This window comes from Salvelinus fontinalis, chromosome 4 (genome assembly GCF_029448725.1).
Source record: "Salvelinus fontinalis isolate EN_2023a chromosome 4, ASM2944872v1, whole genome shotgun sequence".
Lineage (NCBI taxonomy): Eukaryota > Metazoa > Chordata > Actinopteri > Salmoniformes > Salmonidae > Salvelinus > Salvelinus fontinalis.
Window position 1 is genome coordinate 40207013 of NC_074668.1, and position 25066 is coordinate 40232078.

At 41.3% G+C, this 25066-nt stretch overlaps 1 protein-coding gene across 5 annotated transcripts in view; it reads right to left on the reverse strand.

Annotated features, from left to right (window-relative positions):
* LOC129853767 (netrin receptor UNC5D-like) overlaps nt 1-25066 on the reverse strand; it is a 235243-nt gene that overhangs the window by 41259 nt on the left and 168918 nt on the right. For all 5 annotated transcript variants that reach the window (XM_055920147.1, XM_055920146.1, XM_055920149.1 and 2 more), the window contains exons 3-4: nt 1403-1546; nt 579-682 (exon numbers count right to left, since the gene is read on the reverse strand). In XM_055920147.1, the coding sequence (XP_055776122.1) occupies nt 579-682; nt 1403-1546 (248 nt within the window). The remainder of the gene's footprint in view (nt 1-578; nt 683-1402; nt 1547-25066) is intronic.

The following is a 25066-nucleotide window of genomic DNA, read 5'->3' on the forward strand; positions in this document are numbered from 1 at the left end:
CATTTCTGAGTCAGTTCAATGTGTTTCATCTCACATTAAGGTGTGGGCTCCCGAGTGGCGCAGCGGTCTAAGGTACTGCATCGTAGTGTTGTGGCGCCACTACAGCCTGGGGTTCTTTTCAACGTCATAAAAAAATACATCTCATCTGTTTTTTGGTTGAAATCTGATTGAACTACTGACCAGTTATCTAAATGCTACTCAATGAATAGACACCAATCTATAGAAACATGTGCATATTGCTCATGGGACATGCACCCATTGCATATACTGTAAGAAACTAGAACCATTACAATTATTACAATTGGAGTAATGTTCTTTTTCAGCAATTAACATCTTCAAAAGATAGGTGCATCCAACAAATCACAGTGTGTAGTATATGCCTACCTCTCACATTACACAGTTGGGAAGAAATATATTTTCAAAGCAGACAGTTTCCCCTTGCTGCGAAGAGTTGAAATTCTCAAATCTAGAGTATTTCAACAGCCTGGAGTGTAAGGTAAGCTGTTCCCCTGCACAGAGAGGCTCTCATCTTGTTGGAGGGGTGTTAAGTGTTAAGGACTGGGAAGCTGGGGTCTTACCTCTGCCGTGGGCACTCCCTCTGGGGGGCGGCAATGCAGCACGATCATCCCTTTGATTGGCACTTCTTTCCCCTGGGGGTCCTGCTCAAAGTTCTTCCTCAGGTCTGTGTGGGGAGAGAACACCCTGCTGTCAGTCCGTGCCATGTCCAGCCTGCCCTCAATCTCCCCATCACTAACACCACTTGCCACTGCCACTCTTCCTGCCTTGCCCTGCCCTTGGTTTGGACACAGTATCAACCTTGCGAGTGAGAAACGGGCTGGGGGGGTTGGATGGATCAGGAGCTCGTCTCCCTTCCTTCCTTCCTTCCTTCCTTCCTTCCTTCCTTCCTTCCTTCCATCCATCCATCTGCCTGCAGGTTCCCAAGGTCCTTTGGAGGATAGACTGCACTGGCTGATGAGTACATATACTATATAATATGCCCATGAAGCTTTACAGTATATGCCATGGACATCATTTTTTCTCTACGTTGCACTCTGCTTCAATCTATTTACTCCTGCAGTGCAGTTTTGTCCATTCACCGTAATGTGAGACTGTGGTATTAACATATAAATATAATGAGTAGGATGGGGATCGAACCTCTAACCATGGCAATTCTACTGGCAACACTCAAAATGGCCACCAGTCCACCCATGATGGCAAAATTGACCTGAATGGAGACACCTGTTCTATTAATTCTAATTCTATGGGTCAGTGTTTCCAAAACCTGGTTCTGTGCTCTAGCACTGACATACCTGATTAAACTAAAGGCTTGTTGATTAGCTGAATCAAATATGTTAGTGCTAGCGCAAAAACTAAAATGTGCGTTGTTATGTAGGCTACTCACATGCGATGTGTACCGTGGCCTTGCGGCTCTTGGAGGTGCCCAGGTGGCTCCAGGCCACACACAGACACCAGTAGTCCTCTGGGCCGTGGAAGTCCTCCACCTGCTGACGGGACACGTTGATCAGCACCTCACGCACCTTCAGACCTGCATAGTGGAAAGAAACATCCAATAAGTGATCTTACTGGTTAGATCAAATCAAATCAAATGTTATTTGTCACATACACATGGTTAGCAGATGTTAATGCGAGTGTAGCGAAATGCTTATGCTTCTAGTTCCCGACAATGCAGTAATAACCAACGAATAATCTAACCTACCAATTCCACAACTACGACCTTATACACACAAGTGTAAAGGGATAAAGAATATGTACATAAAGATATATGAATGAGTGATGGTACAGAATGGCATAGGCAAGATGCAGTAGATGGTATAGAGTACAGTATATACATATGAGATAAGTAATGTAGGGTATATAAACATAAAGTGGCATAGTTTAAAGTGGCTAGTGATACATGTATTACATAAAGATGGCAAGATGCAGTAGATGATATAGAGTACAGTATATACATATACATATGAGATGAGTAATGTAGGATATGTAAACATTATATTAAGTGGCATTGTTTAAAGTGGCTAGTGATACATTTTTACAAACATTTCCATCAATTCCCATTATTAAAGTGGCTGGAGTTGAGTCAGTATGTTGGCAGCAGCCACTAAATGTTAGTGGTGGCTGTTTAACAGTCTGATGGCCTTGAGATAGAAGCTGTTTTTCAGTCTCTCGGTCCCTGCTTTGATGCTCCTGTATTGACCTCGCCTTCTGCATGATAGCGGGGTGAAGAGGCAGTGGCTCGGGTGGTTGTTGTCCTTGATGATCTTTATGTCCTTCCTGTGACATCGGGTGGTGTAGGTGTCCCGGAGGGCAGGTAGTTTGCCCCCGGTGATGCGTTGTGCAGACCTCACTACCCTCTGGAGAGCCTTACGGTTGTGGGCGGAGCAGTTGCCATGCCAGGCGGTGATACAGCCCGACAGGATGCTCTCGATTGTGCATCTGTAGAAGTGTGTGAGTGCTTTTGGTGACAAGCCAAATTTCTTCAGCCTCCTGAGGTTGAAGAGGCGCTACTGCGCCTTCTTCACAACGCTGTCTGTGTGGGTGGACCAATTCAGTTTGTCCGTGATGTGTACACCGAGGAACTTAAAACTTACTAACCTCTCCACTACCGTCCCGTCGATGTGGATAGGGGGGTGCTCCCTCTGCTGTTTCCTGAAGTCCACAATCATCTCCTTTGTTTTGTTGACGTTGAGTGTGAGGTTATTTTCCTGACACCACACTCCGACGGCTCTCACATCCTCCCTGTAGGCCGTCTCGTCGTTGTTGGTAATCAAGCCTACCACTGTAGTGTCGTCCGCAAACTTGATGATTGCGTTAGAGGCGTGCATGGCCACGCAGTCGTGGGTGAACAGGGAGTACAGGAGAGGGCTCAGAACGCACCCTTGTGGGGCCCCAGTGTTGAGGATCAGCGGGGTGGAGATGTTGTTACCTACCCTCACCACCTGGGGGCTATTTAGAGATAGCAGCAAAGTACTAGAAACATTTATAGGACCTCTAGTGCTCAGTCCTTGGAATGTGCTAACCATAGTTGAGAGATCCTAACAACATATTTAAAGGGGAGGAGGGTGGGGTCTGATCAAATATTTAGAAAGTCTGTCTGGTAGTATTGATCAATGGTTTCCCAAAATACAATTTTAAAAATACATTTGGTTTTTATGGTGGCCTGACACACTGCTCCAATCAGTGTGTCTAATGTTATTCTGTTCTCCCTTTCCTCTATGCTGGGTATTGAAAATGCATTACAGATTAAATAGGCAGTCCCCTAGGCCTCTCTTAGGATTCTGTTGTGCGTGATGCAAAATACTGCGAACAAGAAAAATAGTTGCCTAGAGCAACATAATCCCCACTAACAAGCTTAACATCAGACCTGCTTCAAAAGAATACTCTAGTATGTATAGTAACCATGACACAATAATAGTACATATGCCATAGTGACACAAGCACAGCTAGCACAATGCAAACGCAGCACATTTCTAGAACAAGCACATTAAAGTGTGTCTGTACAAATGGACTCTCCCTATTCTGAAATCCTCTTAGCGGCGCAGCGCAAAACTCGGCAACTGATATCTATGCAGACCTGTCACATAGTTTAGAATTGTTAAAGGCTTCCATTTTGTATCTGAGTCATGGGCTTAGGGATCTGTCATGTGTGCTTTCTTTCCTCCTTTTCAGAGCCTCGATAGCCTGCAGGCTTCCCAAACACAGGATTAAAGAAAAGATGCAATGTGGGGGGTTTTATGACAGAAAAGTGTACCCTATTCCCTATATAGTGCACTACTCTCGTCAAAAGTAGTGCACTATATAGGGAATATGGTGCAATTTGGGACACAGTCCGAGTCTCTTAACACCCCCCCACCCCGCTCTCCTCTACTGCACACAACAATAAATGATAAATGCAGCCTAATCTGACATGCTCATTGAGTCATAACAGCACATTTACTGCACAGCATATCATGGGTTTTGAATAAACAACAATTCAACTCCACACTAAATAATTGCAGGGAACATGGATATTAATGTGGATATTAACATGGGTATTAATGTGAGCGAGAGAGCGAGAGAGAGAGAGACAGCTACATGTGAGCTCGCATTTTTCAGCATGTTTTTACAAAATGATAGATTTAGATGATAAACGTATATTTTTCGGCAAGGACATTTACAGCATATTACCCTCCACAACATAACCTTCACTCCAAATGAAAACTTCAAACCTACAACCTGATTGTGGACAAAATTACCTGGAAGGATTTGAACTACCAAAGATTCCTATTTCCAAGCTATACAGCAAATACTCTGGCAAAGAAACCGAAAGCTGAAAACACCATCCAACCTGGCCTTTGAAGAGCCCTCCTGCTGTTCAGAGACCATCCCCTGGCATTTTCTACAAGGAATCTGCCTCCAGAAAAAAGCTTCTCCCAAGTGGGTGTGACACCTACTCCTGTTGCCTGCTGCACTGCTGCTTGGATTCCACCTGGCGATCTGTTCAACGTCTGCCCTGGCCTGTCTCCCCTGTCTGGTACAGGTACCCCCGCCACACTCCCGAGCTTTCGTTTGCCTCCAGCACACACACACTGTTGAGGCGAGCGACTCTGAACTTACAATGGCTAGCCCCAAGTCGTTATAATATTTATTGAGCTTTATGCTACAGTGGCTTGCGAAAGTATTCACCCCCTTGGCATTTTTCCTATTTTGTTGCCTTACAACCTGAAATTAAAATGGATGTTGGGGGGGTTGTATCATTTGATTTACACAACATGCCTACCACTTTGAAGATGCAAAATATTTTTTATTGTGAAACAATCAAGAAATAAGGCAAAAAAAAACAGAAAACTTGAGCGTGCATAACTATTCACCCCCCCCCCCCCCAAAAAAAAGTCAATACTTTGTAGAGCCACCTTTTACAGCAATTTTAAGTCATACCACAAATTCTCAATTGGATTGATGTCTGGGCTTTGATTAGGCCATTACAAGACATTTACATCTTTCCCCTTTAACACTTGAGTGTTGCTTTAGCAGTATGCTTAGGGGCATTGTCCTGCTGGAAGGTGAACCTCCGTCCCAGTCTCGAATCTCTGGACGACTGAAACAGAATTTCCCTGCATTTAACGCCATCCATCATTCCTTCAATTCTGACCAGTTTCCCAGCCCCTGCCTATGAAAAACATCCCCACAGCATGATGCTGCCACCACCATGCTTCACTGTGGGGATGATGTTCTCGGGGTGATGTGAGGTGTTTGGTTTGTGCCAGACATAGCGTTTTCCTTGATGGCCAAAAAAATAAATTTTAGTCTCATCTGACCAGAGTACCTTCTTCCATATGTTTGGGGAGTCTCCCACATGCCTTTTGGCGAACACCAAATGTGTTCGGTTATTATTTTCTTTAACCTTTTCTCAATAGGGGGTGCTGTTTTCACTTTGTAAAAATTTTGTTCCCAAATTAAACTGCCTCGTACTCAATTCTTGCTCGTACAATATGCATATTATTATTACTATTGGATAGAAAACACTCTCTAGTTTCTAAAACCGTTTGAATTATATCTGTGAGTAAAACAGAACTCAAGTTGGAGCAATTTTCCTGTGAGGAAGTGAGAAATCTGAAATCAGGCAGGCAGGCTGTTCTGAGGTCAGTTTATTAATTTGCATGTCTTCTATTGGTCGAGATGCACTGCATACGCCTTCCCCTAGATGTCAGCAATTAGTGAGAATTGGAATGGAGTTGCTAGGCAGATCTGAGGCCATATAAATGGTCTGGGAACGTGGGGTCCAGTCTTTTTTTCATTCGCCATGACGCAAGACAGACCTCAGGATTGTGTTCTGGAAAGCTCCCGTTATAGGCCTTAGATATATCCGGCTCTGATTTTATTCGATATAGGTGTTAACCTCTACTGCCTCAGAAACCCGGATCCGGGAGCACCCCCCACCCCCCACACACTGTTTAGCATAGCTAGCATAGCTTCACAAGTAGATAGTAGCATCTAAATATCATTAAATCACAAGTCCAAGACACCAGATGAAAGATACAGATCTTGTGAATAAAGCCACCATTTCAGATTTTTAAAATGTTTTACAGGGAAGACACAATATGTAAAGATGTAAATCTATTAGCTAAAAACACATTAGCATAATCCACCATCTTTTATTTGTCCACCAACACCAGTAGCTATCACCAATTCGGCTAAACTAAGATATTTATAGCCCCTAACCAAGAAAAAAACTCATCAGATGACAGTCTGATAACATATTTATGGTATGGGATAGGTTTTGTTAGAAAAATGTGCATATTTCAGGTAGCTGACATAGTTTACAATTGCACCCACCGTCACAAATGGACTAGAATAATTACAATGAGCAACGTGTTTACCTAACTACTAATCATCAAACATTTCGTAAAAATACACAGCATACACTAATCGAAAGACACAGATCCTGTGAATACAGACAATATTTCAGATTTTCTAAGTGTCTTACAGCGAAAACACAATAAATCGTTATATTAGCATAGCACATAGCACATAGCAGCCCAGCATTGATTCTAGCCAAAGTGAGCGATAAAAGTCAACATCGCCAAAATATATTAATTTTTTCACTAACCTTCTCAGAATTCTTCCGATGACACTCCTGTAACATCATTTTACAATATACATATACAGTTTGTTCGAAAAGGTGCATATTTAGCCATACAAAACCGTGGTTACACAATAAAAATACTAGGAAATCAAGCCTCAATATGTCTGACGTCATCTATCAGAGTGATCTAGTTTATTCGAAAGCTAATCATATACTTGACTAAAAAATACAGGGTTTACAGGAATCGAAAGACAAATTAGTTCTTAATGCAACCGCTGATTTACATTTTTAAAATTATCCTTACTTTTCAATACAGGGTTCGCCAAGTGAAGCTATACCAAACAAAATGGCGAAATATGCGTTTAAAATATTTCGACAGAAACACGATTTATCATATTAAATATTGCTTACTTTGAGCTGTTCTTCCATCAGATTCTTGGGCAATGTATCCTTTCTATGTTATAAACGTCTTTTGGTCGATAGATGTCCTCTGTCCTTCGAAATGTCCACCACCAACGACCGACACCCCAAAACGTGTCCAAAGTTTCAGAGTGCACAACAAATAAATTCCTCAAAATCGCACTAAACGGATATAAATTGCTATAAAACGGTTCAAATTAACTACATTATGATGTTTTTAACACCTATAACGAGTAAAAACATGACCGGAGAAATATTGCTGGTTAAAAAACGATTTGGAACGAGGCAGGTCCGATGTCCTTCACGCTTCAGGCGCACGACGAGAAAGGGCGGTCTCTATACATTTTGGTCTTTTATAATGGCTGTGAATGTCCCATCGATTCCATTGAAAACGTGATGACGTACAGACACCCAGAGGAAGACGTAGGCAGTGTCGGTTTCTTCATAGCATTCACTGTCGCCTTAAAAACAGACCCCAGATCAGAGGTAAAAATTTCTGAAATCTGAACCCTGTCATGAAAAGTGCTGTAGAAATTGTTCTGTACCACTCAGAGACAAAATTCCAACTTCTATAGAAACTAGAAGGTGTTTTCTATCCAATAATAACAATAATATGCATATTGTACGATCAAGAATTTAGCACGAGGCAGTTTAATTTGGAGACACAAATATGCTAATGCGGAACAGCACCCCCTATAGTTCCAAGAAGTTAAAGACATCATAATGTTGTTATTTTAAACCGAGTTATATCAGTTTATATCAGTATATTGCGATTTTCGGATATTTCTTAGTGCTGCGTTATAGTGAGTTGGACACGTCTTTGCCACATGGCTAATGTTTACTGCTAATTCCAAAGTTGAAGGCGACAATCTACAACCGAGCAACGATTCCTCTGGACAAAGGACAACTTGCCCAAGATTCTGATGGGAGCTCATCAAAAAGTAAGAAGTATTTATGATGTTAATTCGTTGTTCTGTTGGAAAATGTAAAAATACTGTTCCGCCATTAATTTCGGTGCGGTCTCGCTTTAACGCACGCTGTATGTCGTAGTAACGTTCATTTAAAAAATCTAACACAGCGGTTGCATTAAGAACTAATGTATCTTTCATTTGCTGTCCAACCTGTATTTTTTTGTCAAGTTTATGATTAGTTACTGATTAGATTATGTGCCTCTCCCAAGATTTCTCCCAAGATTTTGTTGGCAGCTTGGCTACTATTCTCATTGTATAACCACGATTTGTGCCGCTAAATATGCACATTTTCGAACAAACTCTATATGTATTGTGTAATATGATGTTATAGGACTGTCATCTGAAGAAGTTTGAGAAGGTTAGTGAAAAAATGTATATCTTTTGCTGGTTTATTCATTATCGCTATTGTTGGCTTGAATCAATGCTGTTGTGTGGTTGGCTATTGTAGTAAGCTAATATAATGCTATATTGTGTTTTCGCTGTAAACCACTTAAAAAATCTGAAATATTGGCTGGATTCACAAGATCTTTGTCTTTCATTTGCTGTACGCTGTGTATTTTTCAGAAATGTTTTATGATGAGTATTTCGGTAATTCACGTTGGTCTCTGTAGTTATTCTAGTTGCTTTGGTGAGAGTTGTGATGGTGGCTGCAATGTAAAACTACGATTTATACCTGAAATATGCACATTTTTCTAACAAAACATATGCTATACAATAAATATGTTATCAGACTGTCATCTGATGAAGTTGTTTCTTGGTTAGTGACTATTTATATCTTTATTTGGTCGAAATTGTGATAGCTACCTATGCAGGAAAAAAATGGTGGAGATTAAAAATGTGTGTCTTTTGCTATCATGGTTAGCTAATAGAAATACATATTGTGTCTTCCCTGTAAAACATTTTAAAAATCAGAAATGATGGCTGGATTCACAAGATGTGTATCTTTCATCTGGTGTCTTGGACTTGTGATTTAATGATATTTAGATGCTAGTATTTACTTGTGACGCTATGCTAGGCTATGCTAGTCAGCTTTTTTACTGATGGGGGTGCTCCCGGATCCGGGATTGTGACCAAGTAGAAGTTTAAGCAAAGGATTTTTTTTCTGGTCACTCTTCCTTAAAGCCCAACTCTGTGGCTTGTACGGTGGTCTTATGGACAGATACTCCAATCTCCACTCTGGAGCTTTGCAGCTCCTTCAGGGTGATCTTTGGTCTCTTTGTTGCCTCTCTGATTAATGCCTTCCTTTCCTGGTCCATTAGTTTTGGTGGGCGACCCTCTCTTGGCAGGTTTGTTGTGATGCCATATTCTTTTCACTTTTTGTCATAGTCGCTTGCTAACAAACTTTAATGAGCAAGCCTTCCTTCATGACCTGGCCTAAATTGGTATATAATCAGCTGTCAAAGACGCGTGAACCTTCTTCTTTGATACTTTCAGTGGTATTGTAAACAAACACAACCTCATAAAGAAAATGAGAATTAAAAACAAGTTCAGCCCCTGGTTCGACCGTGATCTTGCAGAGTTACTCCACCTCAAGAATTCCATTTGGCGAAAGGCTCGGCACACGCATACTCAGGCTGACTGGCTCTCGTTCAGGCAAATGAGAAATAAGTGCACTTAGGCTATCCGGAAGGCCAAGGTTAGTTACTTTAAGGAGCAATTCTCTCTCTCTCTGGGTCTAACGCCAAGAAGTTCTGGAAAACGTTTAAAGACCTGGAGAATAAACCCACCTCCTCACAGCTGCCCATGTTCCTTAATGTTGATGATGTCATTGTTACTGACAAGGAGCACATGGCCGTACCTCATTTAGCCAGGATTCCTATTTGACTCAGCAATGCATCCTTGCCCGTCCAACATTTCCTCATCTCCCACCCCTTATAATGTAACTAGCCCCGATTCTCCTCCCTCTTTCCCCCTGCCCTTCTACAAAGTTTCGCCCTGCAGGCGGTCACTGAGTCTGAGGTGCTAAAGGAGCACCATAAACTTGACCCCCCAAAAAACATCTGGGTCAGATGGTTTAGACCCTTTCTTCTTTAAGGTTGCTGCCCCTGTCATCACCAAGCCTATCTCTGACCTTTTTAACCTGTCTCTCCTCTCTGAGGAGGTTCCCATTGTTTGGAAGGCAGCCACGGTGCATCTTTTATTTAAAGGGAGAGATCAAGCTGATCCTAACTGTAAGAGGCCTATTTCTATTTCTATATTTCTATGTTGCAAAAAGTGTTGGAAGAACTTGTCAATAATCAACTGATTGGCTTTCTTGATGTCTATAGTATTCTCTCTGGTATGCAATCTGATTTCCGCTCAGGTTATGGATGTGTCAATGCAACCTTAAATGTCCTCAATGATGTCACAATTGCCCTTGATTCTAAGCAATGTTGTGGTGCTATTTTTATTGACTTGGCCAAAGCTTTTGATAAGGTAGACCATTCCATTCTTGTGGGCCGGCTAAGGAGTATTGGTGTCTCTGAGGGGTCTTTGGCCTGGTTTGCTAACTACCTCTCTCAAAGAGTGCAGTGTATAAAGTCAGAACATCTGCTGTCTCAGCCACTGCCTGCCACCAAGGGAGTACCCCAAGGCTCAATCCTATGCCCCACGTCTTTCTCAATGTACAACAACATAGCTCAGGCAGTAGGAAGCTCTCTCATCCATTTATATGCACATGATACAGTCTTATACTCAGCTGGCCCCTCCACAGCAAAGCTTTCTTAGAGTTCAACAAGCTTTCTCTGCCCTTAAACTTGTTCTGAACACCTCCACAACAAAGGCCATGTGGTTTGGTAAGAAGAATGTCCCTCTCCCCACAGGTGTGATTACTACCTCTGAGGGTTAAGAGCTTGAGGTAGTCACCTCATACAAATATTTGGGAGTATGGCTAGACGTTACACTGTCCTTCTCTCAGCACATTTCAAAGCTTCAGGCTAAGGTTAAATCTAGACTTGGTTTCTTCTATCGTAATAGTTCCACTTTCAACCCAGCTTCCAAACTAATCCTTATTCAGATGACCACCCTAACCATGCTAGATTACGGAGACGTAATTTATGGATCGGCAGGTAAGGGTGCTCTCGAGCGGCTAGATGGTCATTATCATTTGGCCGTCAGATTTGCCACCTGATTTGCTTCTTATAGGACACATCACTGCAGTCTATACTCCTCTCTAAACTGGTCATCTCTGTATACCCGCCACAAGACCCACCCGTTGATGCGTATTAATAAAACCCTCTTAGGCCTCACTCCCCCCTATCTGAGATATATACTGCAGCCCTCATCCTCCACATACAACACCCATCCTGCCAGTCACATTCTGTAAAAGGTCCCCAAAGCACACACATCCCTGAGTCGCTCCTCTTCTCAGTTTGCTGCAGCCAGTGACTGGAACAAGCTGCAACAAACACACAAATTGGACAGTTGTATCTCCATTTATCTTCATGGACACTCTTACTGACAGTTGTGGCTGCTTCACGCAACATATTGTTGCCCTTGGTGCTGTTGTCTGTGCCCAATAATGTTTGTACCATGTTTTGTGTTGCTACCATGTTGTTGTCATGTTGCTACCATGCTGTGTTGTCATGTGTTGCTGCCATGCTGTGTTGTTGTCTTAGATCTCTCTTTATGTAGTGTTGTGATGTCTCTCTTGTTGTGATGTGTGTTTTGTCCAATATTTTAATTTAATTTTGTATTTTTAATCCTAGCCCCCATCCCCACAGGAGGCCTTTTGGTAGACCGTCATTGTAAATAAGAATTTGTTCTTAACTGACTTGCCTAGTTATATAAAGGTTAAATACATTTTAAAAATATATTTCAATGGATGGATGGATTAATAAGGGCCCTATAGAATCGGTTTTATTTTTTGCTTAATTACATTTATTTATTTATTAAAAATTCTGTTTTCTCCGTTTTGTTTTTACAGGTTTCAGATTTGTCCCTGTTTTCAGCCTCAAAATCACACTTGTCATGATGTGCCCTGCGGGGAGGATCATAGCCCCCCCTCCTCTCTCTCTCCACAGTTTTATGACAGGTCATAAATACCTGGTAGAAACTGCCATGCAGTATTGAGGGAAAGAGTCTACCAGAACAAAGTGCTTATCTTAGTTCAAAACTCATAATCCTCAAAATGGGAGAACTAAACAATATTTCTACTTTTGAGAATGTGGGAATGGTCCATGGACACTTAAGGGGCAGTCATGACAAGTGTGTTTCATTTGGTGATCTCATGAAGCACAGGAAACACACATAACTGTATCTCTTAAAGTGTACATTTCCCAGCTGTCAGGTTTACATCTAAATATTGTGAAACATGTGATTAAACATGAAACTATGTGAAAATATGTAATGTAATGTTAACCGTCTAAATGAGAGTATGGATTTTCCTATAAAGATTAACTAGTCAGTGGCCACACCCCTGTGAGCCAAGACATCACATTAGGCATCATAGAACAGCCCCTTCTTCGACAGAGGATTAAACCCACTTTCTACGAAATATACATTAAGTCAGGGAACGCCGGGACAGAGTCCCCAAGTTGGAATGGCTATAATTCTATAGGCCACGGAGATAATACAGCTGTAGTTTTGCCTACACAGCTGGAAATGGTTAAACTGTGAGACTATAGATCACTACAGAATAAGAGCAAATCTTTGACGTATAATTAGTAGTCTGAACGTCCGCTCTGCAGCTAGAAATGACATAAGTCTAGAACGAGAATACCGACAACTGCCGAAGCATCTATTCTATGAGAACATTTTTGAATGGTACTCTGAAGTAACCATTCTAACCACCTACAACCACAAAATACATTGTGACTTCTGGGAAAGCTAACCACATAGTCAGTCTAATGAACTCTACATGACGATTGAGGATTCCAACAGAGAAGACAACGACATGGGTCGTAAATATATACATTGCAATTATTCTCGAATGAGCAGACGTTCATGTGCAAAGGATTAGCATATCAATGAATATAATTATAGACTGTGTGTAGTGAATCCATTTAGTCTTTCCCGCTCTTTCTCAGTCCCTACCCCTTTCTTTTGTCTACCAAGCCATCTTATCGGCATACCCCACTAGGAGCTTTTCTATCATTGTTAGTAACCAATATCTACTGTTTGTTTGTTATGTATTTCTGTGATTAGTTAGTTAGTAAATAAATAATTTTGCCAATTTGTATATTGCTGATTCATTATGGAAAATAGGGTCCGTGCAGATATCCAATGGTTTGCGATGTTCAGTAATGAGAACTGACAAGGTAATAATTAATTAATAGAAGACCAATTGATTAGACATTAAAATATCTGAAGAGTTATATTCGGAAAATTATAACTTTGTAATCTCAACATTTTCCGTGGTGCCCCGACTTCCTAGTTAACTAATGTTTACATGATCAGTTTAATCACATAATAATTCAACCTAGAGAACGGATTTGATATACATTACAGTTCAAAAGTTTGGGGTCACTTAGAAATGTCATTGTTTTTGAAAGAAAAGCACATTTTGTGTCCATTCAAATAACATCAAATTTATCAGAAATACAGTGCAGACATTGTTAATGTTGTAAATTACTATTGTAGCTGGAAACTGTTTATTTTTTTAATGGAATTATCAGCATCCATCACTCCTGTGTTCCCATGGCATGTTGTGTTAGCAAATCCAAGTTTAGCATTTAAAAGGCTAATTGATCATTAGAAAACCCTTTTGCAATTATGTTAGCATAGCTGAAAACTTTTGTTTGCTGATTAAAGAAGCAATAAAACTGGCCTTCTTTAGACTAGTTGAGTATCTGGAGTATCAGCATTTGTGGGTTCAATTACAGGCTCAAAATGGCCAGAAACAAAGGACTTTCTTCTGAAACTCGTCAATCTATTCTAGTTCTGAGAAATGAAGGCTATTCCATGCGAGAAATCTGTTTGTCCTGTGCCGTTGCCTCAAAGGAATATACAATCACTTATGCATTTTGTTCATGTCTTATCATCTTGGGCAAATAAAATAAACATCTAATTTAGTTGATTGATTGAAATTTCAATATATTTTTTTATATTGTCGAATTCCGTTCTAATATCTGGATTCCGTCCGCATTTCCCAGATCACAGATTTTATAGGGCCCTAATTAATGCTGTTGCTTGTGGGTGAGATACAGAAAAGTACTCAAGATACACATTCATCGCCACAATTATGAATACGCTCAACATTATGGCTCTGAAGAAAGACTAGTGTATCAATGATGCTAACAAACAACCTCAGCCACCTTTTAAGGGCTCTACACAGTCTACGCAAATGGAGCCGATGGAGGTCTGTTTGCGTCGCGTTTAAAAATATTCAAAACGCACAAATGTACGTAGAACTAAGTAGAGAGCGACGCAAACGGATCTCCGTCTTCTCAGTTTGCGTAGACTGCGTACAGTAGATACCTTTAGTATCCAAATTAATTTTACAGCAAAAATGTTGTTGGAACTCGGTCCACTGCTATCGTCCAAACAAATTCAAATTCTGATGGGAAATGTTGTTTTATTAACAGACATCTCTGTCGACATGATTATATCCTTAATGGACAAGTAGATTCTGTGAAAGTTCTCCAATCACTACTACAGCCAGCACCAGTCACAATGTGTAGTGAGACACAAACATAATTCATAACTCCCTTGCAAAGATATGGCAATTGACAGAGTATGGGGTGAAGAGATAGCAGAGAAAGTCATTACTAATGACGTCACAGAAGCCCCCCCCCAAAAAAAAAATCACAGAGTAATATGCTAATGAGAGTTAGCAGGTCCCGATATATCTAGCGTCGGAGAGGCACATTTCCTTGAGGACTAACCGTCCACGACAGGTGGTGTGCCTGAGAGGCAGACCTGAGCTTTGGCACTTTGTCATGTCACCCCTTTTGTTTACAGGCAGAGCACCGTTGACAGGACTTATTAAACTAAACCCTCTTGATTTCTTACACCCAACTTTTCTTTCGTTTTTTAAATCTAAGTGGTTTTACAAGTGACAAAGCGATCCAAAAGGCAGAATTGTAAAAAGAAAGACTTAAGCCATCGCTATTGGCCGAAAAACATGAAATAGGAATGGAGGTTAGGGTGGTGTGAGCCTAGTTGGAGGGGACAAAGAAAGACTAATCTGTTCTTCCTATGGATTTGCTATGTTGTCTTGCCATGGCTCAGCTTATGTTGTGAGTTGGACAGGAGGAAGAGCATAAGAAGAGGCTGGATCCCGCTCTTGATCTATTAACCAACCAACGGATGCTATATCTTCCTGCTAGGGATTATCAAATAAGGCTAAATCCCAAATGGCACCCCATTCCTTATATTGGGTTGCAATATAAGCCTTTTCACTGAGCCATTTCATGGAGCTACACTTCACTTCCAGAGTCCACTGTAAGTACGTTGGTATTACAAAGTCAGAAGGTCCCCATGGAGTCTTCTAGCCATTGCTCCTTCACCTGCACAGTGCGCATGTTGATGTCTCCACCAAACCTCCTCATTCGCTCTTAACACATCATCCAACCCTCTAAGAGAACCATGACTGGCCTCTGGCAACACCTGTTTTTCTGCTTCCTGCTAAAGTTATTCACAGGGGAGGCACTGGAGGGTTTGGCATACAAAACGTGTGTAGAAATCGAGACGTTTTAACCACAGATAAATGAGAGAGAAGCAGGGTGACGTATTTGAGCCGATCTTACCGCAATAATTTAAACTATCAACAATGTCTACCCGTTAAGGAGTTCTAAATTGTTGCAGTTGAGGTTGTATCTGTGGGTGCGCACGTGTTTATCCCAGTCTACTAAGGCCATGGTAAATGTAAACACTTTGAGCACAATTGAGGACAATTGAGGATGTAACCTTTACCTCTTAGTCGAGGAGAGAAACAGCATTAGCACATTAATGTCTCTACCTTTGGGTAGAAATAAAGAATGATCACACAAGGCAAGCACTGTTTTAACATAGGCCTATCTAAAACAATGACGAGGCCTTTAATGCATTAATACAGAAAATCTATTACGAAATCAGACAGCCTCTTCCCACCTACACACACTCTAACCACTCACACAGACACGAGCATGCACGCATGTGCGCAAACACACACACACACACGATTCAAGCTTTAAGCTTGCTAGAAAAAATAAATACATTTCCTGCATTTGGGGACATGATATTTTATAATGCACCATTTTTATTCCTCACTGCAGAGAGATAGGCTGTTCTATCCAGATAAGGCGATTGCCTGCCACATCCATTAGGCCCAATGCCCACTGTTTAACTCTGGAATTAGAGGCCAACAACACTGACAGAGCCAACTCTCCTCTTTACCTCTTAACAACAAAATCATATCCAATGTAAAGCTTGCTAAAATAAAATCAAAAGTCTTACAAAAGAAACACAGACCATTAATAGCTTATTTGGATCCATGGCATTATAAGCAGAGAGAATTAGCAAGTGAGCCAAAAGGGCATTATGCTGAAATAGTTGTGGGGGAAAGATTTTACCTAATTGCAAATGCAACCACTCGTACAGGAAATATTGGAACAGAAGTTTTCAAGTTGAGTTTCATCTCCATCTGTGGCTAGATAAGGGAAGCGATGTCATACTGTTTTCAGTGGGCGATGGAGAAAGGGTTTTATTATTCTTCAGAATTCGTGACTTCATTGTTATGTTTGTTTTGTTTGCTGGGAATCAGTGTTTGCTCAAGGATGTCATGGGTTGAACCTAAAGTAAATTATTATTGATTAGGTTCAGAAATGTAAACAATAGAATGAATTGACTTGTGTATACAATGCCTTAATGTATAGGCAAGCCCACGTTCAGTACAGTTGTGGGCACTAAAAAAAATCACAGTACAGATTTTCTTAACAAACTATTGCTAGAAGTTGCATTGCAGCAATTGTTCTGCCAATACCCTGGCGCAAGCTAACTTTTTAGTGGCCACAAAACCTCAATGCAAAACCCTAGTTGTGCTCAACTGCCCATTTGTAATTTTTTAAAATTAATTTTTACCCCCTTTTCTCCCCAATTTTCGTGGTATCCAATTGCTAGTAATTACTATCTTGTCTCATCGCTACAACTCCCGTACGGGCTCGGGAGAGACGGAGGTCGAAAGCCATGCGTCCTCCGAAACACAACCCAACCAAGCCGCACTGCTTCTTAACACAGCGCGCCTCCAACCCGGAAGCCAGCCGCACCAATGTGTCGGAGGAAACACCGTGCACCTGGCTCCCTTGGACCGGGAGTCGCTGGTGCGCAATGAGACAAGGATATCCCTACCGGCCAAACCCTCACTAACCCGGACGACGCTAGGCCAATTGTGCGTAGCCCCACGGACCTCCCGGTCGCGGCCGGCTGCGACAGAGCCTGGGCGCGAACCCAGAGTCTCTGGTGGCACAGCTAGCGCTGCGATGCAGTGCCCTAGACCACAGCGCCACCCGGGAGGCCCTGCAACTGCCCATTAAATGCACTCTGAGAACAATTGAGAGGAGAAAGACTGAGTCCACTATTTGAACATGTCAAGAAAGTGTCCGACACAGACAGATGCCATCTGAGCCCATGACAGACCTCAAGGTGCACTCTATAGAAATGTGATGGTTTCAGCACCTACCCAACAAAAGGGATATATTGTACAAATATAACACAGGCCTCAATACACCCAGTCCTGTCTGGCATGGAATAAAGTTATATCACCCCTAAGGAGCCTATTCTGTATAGGGTACGGTATGTGTGTGAGGTGTATTGTATTGTCTGGGCACATTCAGTTAACACCACCATTAACAGTGTCACACAGGAATCCTGGGGCAAAGATAACATCAATCCTCGCTTTAGTGCCCATTACATAATGGTAAAAGCAATCCAACACTCATGATATAGGAGAGTTGAGTGTGAGGTGAGACTGAGGTCACTGCCTGTATGCTGTCTGTTTGTTGCCTGTTTGTTGCCTGTTTGTTGCTTCTTTGCAGCAGGATTGCTCACTGTTTGTGGTCTGTTTGCTGCTTATTTACTGTTTTCTGCCTGTTTGTAGGTTACATGTTAATGGTGTTCCTCTGTCCTGGACTCATAGCTCCTGGGTCTCATTCCAGGAATATGCTCCCTTCCATCTGCCCTCATTTACATTCTTTCACTGATCTGATAGGACTGGATATTATGTGAAAGAAATATGGTGTAAAACTAGTTGCTGGTGGAGCTATTGCTTACACCAGTGGTTCTCAAACTGCGGGGGTCGCAAGAAGGTTTTGGGAGGGGTCGCGAGTGTGAAACTGAATGAGTCGAGTGTGAAACTGAACACATTTTTCATACATATTTTAATAGGCTACATATAGGCCTACTATTTGTATTTTATATTTATGCCTTTGCCTATTCAATCTGGTTACCAACATAGGCCTATGGTATTGCACCAAATTTGTGTGTCCAAAATATGTGCTTTAAAACCAAAAAGTTCTGAGGGAATTTTTGCTCCCTGCGCTGCTGACAACTATTTTGGTCCACTCATACAGGAGTAATAAAGGCCCAGTTCACACATTTTATGGGATCACTATTTTAAAAAAATGATTTATCAGGGGGTGCTGCAGAACCTTTAGAACCTCTACTTTCCGCGGCTATGCCGAGCACACCTCTTATTACCGGCACAGGTGAATAAATGGGAGCAATTAAGAAGGGGAAAAACAGAACATTGGAGATGCAGGAGGAGAGGAACACATGGACAAAGAAATAAGGAGCACTATAGAACCAAGAAACAAGGAGCACTATAGAACCAAGAAACAAGGAGCACTATAGAACCAAGAAACAAGGAGAACTATAGAACCACGAAACAAGGAGAACTATAGAACCAAGAAACAAGGAGAACTATAGAACCAAGAAACAAGGAGCACTATAGAACCAAGAAACAAAGAGAACTACAGAACAAAGACACAATGAAAATTATAGAACAAAGACACAATGAAAACTATAGAACAAAGACACAAGGAGAACTACAGAACAAAGAAACAAGGAGAACTATAGAACCAAGAAACAAGGAGAACTATAGAACCAAGAAACAAGGAGAACTACAGAACAAAGAAACAAGGAGAACTATAGAACAAAGAAACAAGGAGCACTATAGAAACAAGAAACAAGGAGCACTATAGAACAAGAAACAAGGAGCACTATAGAACAAAGAAACAAGGAGAACTATAGAACAAAAAAACAAGGAGAACTATAGAACAAAGAAACAAGGAAAACTATAGAACAAAGAAACAAGGAGAACTATAGAACAAAGAAACAAGGAGCACTATAGAACCAAGAAACAAGGAGCACTATAGAAACAAGAAACAAGGAGCACTATAGAAACAAGAAACAAGGAGAACTACAGAACAAAGAAACAAGGAGCACTATAGAAACAAGAAACAAGGAGCACTATAGAACAAAGAAACAAGGAGAACTATAGAACAAAGAAACAAGGAGAACTATAGAACAAAGAAACAAGGAGAACTACATTTTATTTATTTTATTTTTTATTTCACCTTTATTTAACCAGGTAGGCAAATTGAGAACACGTTCTCATTTACAATTGCGACCTGGCCAAGATAAAGCAAAGCAGTTCGACACATACAACAACACATAGTTACACATGGAGTAAAACAAACATACAGTCAATAATACAGTGAAAAATAAGTCTATATACAATATGAGCAAGTGAGGTGAGATAAGGGAGGTGAAGGCAAACAAAATATATATATAAATAAATAAAAATATTAAAAGGCCATGGTGGCAAAGTAAATACAATATAGCAAGTAAAAAAAAAAATATATAAAAAAAAAGTAGAGATAGTAGAGATAGAAAAAAGTAGAGATAGAAATAATGGGGTGCAAAGGAGCAAAATAAATAAATAAATAAATACAGTAGGTAAAGAGGTAGTTGTTTGGGCTAAATTATACATAACAAAGAAACAAGGAGAACTACAGAACAAAGAAACAAGGAGAACTACAGAACAAAGAAACAAGGAGAACTACAGAACAAAGCAACAAGGAAAACTACAGAACAAAGAAACAAGGAGAACCACAGAACAAAGAAACAAGGAGAACTACAAAACCAAGAAACAAGGAGAACCACAGAACAAAGAAACAAGGAGAACTACAGAACCAAGAAACAAGGAGAAACACAGAACAAAGACACAATGAAAACTATAGAACAAAGAAACAAGAAAAGGAAAGCAGAGGACATGAAAGACAAAGACAAAGAACGGACCAAAAGACAAAGAAAGTGCGTGAGTTGATTCCCATAGCCGAAAGCTAAAGCCAAGCCTAGCCACGACAGAGACTATTTGATTTAAGGTTTGACGAAAGACTTGAGTTAATGAATAAGTGAAGTGCTCTAAACCGAGCTAAGTTTAATTTTCCCATTTATTGAACAGGATAAGCGCCATGCTGTGAAAAATGTAATATATCATTTAGATTTTTGCAACTTAAAAGCGGACTCCTCCGCTGTACACCCCACACCCTGCTACCTCATAGATCAGAACCTCTCTGGACCGATCACAGCTACAGACAGTCCATGCATTCCATCCAACCCTGCAACCGCCGCTGCATACAGGTAGGCCATATGATCTTGCTTTGGACTCCAGAGACGTGACAAGACATCCCTAGTTGATATTGGCTGCTGACATGTATAACTTATAGCTCAAAATGCAGGTGTAAAACACAGTCTATTTATGTATATTTCGTTAGGAAATGTTTATGGCTGCAATGACAGGCTACATTTGCAGGTCAAAGTTTGAGAACAACTGGCCTACACAAACCCAGTTGTCTCAGTAAGATCCATGAAAGGAAGTGAACGAGGACAGGGAAAGAAAACATGGTCAGGGAAGCGTGCAGCTGTGTGTGTGTGTTTGTCTTTGTAACCACCAAGGTTATTCATCTACGATTCTCAGGCCTCCTCTCCCCCATAGTGTCCAGGCCTGTCTGGACCTGCCACTCTCCATGTGCCTTCAATCTATGTGGGAGAGAGCAAGCGGCTTTGTCTGCTCACTGCCCGCCAACAATAACATTCACTATGCACAGACTCAACAAGAAAGGTAGGGGACTTTTCTTTAATCCAAGGGCATTGAGTCCTTATGGAATATATGGGTCTATATGGGGCCCACTGTTGTGTGATTCCCTAAGGCACATCGACTATTTACCCCAGATAAAGGAGATTTTAACTAGCTTAATTAAAAACACATAAAAGTTGGTAGTAGGAATAATGGATCTTAAAAGGACCAATCCAGCCATTTATATCTCAATATCAAATCATTTATGGGTAATAATTACATACCCTAGCTGTGATTATTTTTGTCAATTTTCATTGAAAGCAAACAAAAATAGCTTCTTAGCAAAGAGCAATTTATCAAGCAAGAATTTAGCTAGTAATATCTGGGAGTGGTCTGAGTGGGAAGGGGGAAAACTGAAAACTAGCTTTTACTGGCAGAGAGGTTTGGCAATCTCTTTCTTATTGGCCTATTAACCAATGTACTGCCAAGACACCAGGCAGGCCAAAAGTCCATCCCACCAAAACAGGCTGAAATTACAGCTCTTGCACTAAAAGGGCATTTATCATCACAATTTCACAGTATTATTCCAACCTCAGGGGGAAATATATAGCACCAGTCAAAAGTCAAGAGTTTTTCTTTATTTTTACTATTTTCTACATTGTAGAATAATAGTGAAGACATCAAAACTATGAAATAACACATATGGAATCATGTAGTAACCAAAAAAGTGTTAAACAAATCAAAATGTATTTTATATTTGAGATTCTTCATAGTAGCCACCCTTTGCCATGGTGACAGCTTTGCACACTCTTGGCAAATAGTTTTTGACTGCCTAGGCCTTTAACAGCATCAAAGGAGCAGTCCATCCATAACATCATAAATACTTCTTTCGGAACAAACCGTGATGAATAATTTCTCACTGGAACAAATGTATTATGATTCCCTCTCACATTCAATGCCTTCAGAAATAATTCATTGACTTATTCCATATTTTGTTGTGTTACAGCCTGAATTGAAAATGCATTAAATGTATACATTTTTCTCACCCATCGACACACAATCATTTTTCGACAGTTTTGCTAATTTATTGAACATTAAATACAGAAATATCTCCTTTACATAGGTATTCACACCCCTAAGTCAATACTTAAACAAAAATACAAACACAATGTAAAGTTTGTTTCCATGTTTCATGAGCTGAAATAAAAGATCCCAGAAATGTGTCCATACACACAAGAATTAAGTAAAAGGTTCATGGAAATACACTACATGACCAAAAGTATATGGACACCTGCTCATCGAACAACTCATTCCAAAACCATGGGCATTAATATGGTTGGTCCCCTCTTTGCCGCTATGACAGCCTCCACTCTTCTGGGAAGGCTTTCCACTAGATGTTGGAACATTGCTGTGGGGACTTGCTTCCATTCAGCAATAATAGTATTAGTGAGGTCGGGCACTGATGTTGAGCGATTAGGCCTGGCTCGCCGTCGGTGTTCCAATTCATCTTAAAGGTGTTCGATGGGGTTGAGGTCAGGGCTCTGTGCAGGCCAGTCAAGTTCTTTCACACCGATCTCAAAAAAACATTTCTGTGTGCACAGGGGCATTGTCATGCTAATACAGGAAAGGTCCTTCCCTGAACTGTTGCCACAAAGTTGGAAGCACAGACTCGTCTAGAATGTCATTGTATGCTGTAGCATTAATATTTCCCTTCACTGAAAATAAGGGGCCTAGCCCGAACCATGAAAAACAGCTCTAGACCATTATTCCTCCTCCACCAAACTTAACAGTTGGCTCTAAGCATTCGGGCAGCTTGCGTTTTCCTGGCATCCGTCAAACCCAGATTCGTCTATCGGACTGCCAGATGGTGAAGCGTAATTCATCACTCCAGAGAACGCGTTTTTTATACCACTCGAGTTTCATATCACTCCAGCCGACGCTTTTTATACCACAGCGAGTTTTATAGCCGACGATTGGCATTGCGCATGGTGATCTTAGGCTTGTGTGTGGCTGCTTGGCCATGGAAACCCATTCCATGAAGCTCCCGACGAACCATTCTTGTGCTGACGTTGCTTCCACAGGCATTTTGGAACTCTGTAGTGAGTGTTAAAACTAGGAAAGAGCATTTGTACGCGCTACGCACGTCAGCGGTCACGTTCTGTGAGCTTGTGTGGCCTACCACTTCGCGGCTGAGCCGTTGTTGCCCCTAGACGTTTCCACTTCCCAATAATAGCACTTACAGTTGACCGGGGAAGCTCTAGCAGAGCAGAAATTTGAGATTTTATACAAGTGTCAGTACCTGGTGTGGCTGAAATAGCCAAATCCACTAATTTGAAGGGGTGTCCACATACTTTTGTATAAATAGTGTATGAACAGAGCTTGTCAATTCAATTATTTTAAACCTAACCACACGTCATCGCTTGCTGCCGTCGGTTTAAACCGGAGGCCACTGTGACATTGATTTCCCCAGTAATCCTTCCGCTGTTCAATTATGTATAGGCATGCTGACCCTATAAAAAATCTATTACTGACAGGTAGACAAGACCCGCCTTATCCCAGAGGCCTCACCACAGCTGTCTGTAGTCATCTCTAGTCATCACACTGCACTCCATGGGGTCTGAAATTAATTCTCTCTGCTTAGAGAAATACCTGGACAGAGGTGTAGGTGGCTGTCTAGATTCATTTGCCACAGCGATATTCAAATAGACATTTATTGACATTTAAACATAGACAAATTGGGACAGAAGTCCATTTTCCTTTAAGGTAGGAAGGTTAATTGAAAGGAAACGTTCCATGAGCAGCAGTTCGTGACAGTACATTCTCAACGTATTACTTCACCTTGCTGGCTGACTTCAGTCTGTGGCCAACAGTCAGTCCCTGCTCTCCTCTCCTCCTAGCTCTCCTCTCCTCTCCTCCTAGCTCTCCTCTCCTCTCCTCCTAGCTCTCCTCTCCTCTCCTCCTAGCTCTCCTCTCCTCTCCTCCTAGCTCTCCTCTCCTCTCCTCCTAGCTCTCCTCTCCTCTCCTCCTAGCTCTCCTCTCCTCTCCTCATAGCTCTCCTCTCCTCACCTCATAGCTCTCCTCTCCTCACATCATAGCTCTCCTCTCCTCACCTCATAGCTCTCCTCTCCTCTCCTCATAGCTCTCCTCTCCTCTCCTCATAGCTCTCCTCCCTGTCTGGCTAAATCAAGGGCATTGGAGCACTTCTTATCTGTGGCTGTGATTCATCAGCCTGGTTGGTAAATAAGAGATGTTATAATCACGGTGCTCCTGGTGGCATTGAGGGTCCATGTACTAATCAATAACATCCAATTCCTCATATATATTCTGCTCTGATTATCTTGGCCTAATCGAACACGACACAATTTGTCTTTCCATTACCGGGGCAGGACAAAGCAGCGCAGAGCATGTTGTTATCACGGTTATGGTTATGGTTTTAATGGTGATAAAGCTAGTTGGCTATCCAGTTGGCCAGGTGTGAGGTGAGAAGAGGACAATCTCAGCCAGGCTCTTTTAATTGCAAATCCACCTGGGTCTCCTTTTGATACAGAACCCATTGGTTTCACAGCCTAGGCAAGGTAACATCGCAGGCGGTTAAGTGCAGAAGATTAAGAAAAAGTAATAATTGTTCTCTGGAATATAGCTTAAAGGCAGAGCAAATGTTCAAATACCGGGAGTGCTTGAATCGAAATCTGTGAAATTGCGTAGCGAGCGAAGATAATGTGTTAGGTTAAGTACCATGTGGGGAGGCGGTGGTGCCGTCTGGAGGGAGCCCAACGAGTAGACAGTTATTCACTTGAGAATGCAGATGAGCTGAACAAGTATGAACAGAGTTAATGAATACAAAACAGCTTTCAAATCCTACAGTACATCAGACCTGCCCCTACTCTGGATTGACAGAGACCATATACTCCCTTTACAGAAGGAAAACATCACCATGGCTCTATGAAATAAAAAAGGATAGTATCAAGTTCATAAGCTTATGAAATAAGCAATATGAGCCATTATAGTACTGCTAGGTGCTTTATTGTAGAGAAGTTAACGGACACTGATTGGTCAATATGTTATCAGACCCTATATGCACACATGTCTTTTGGTAGCCTAACCTAGTATTACAAC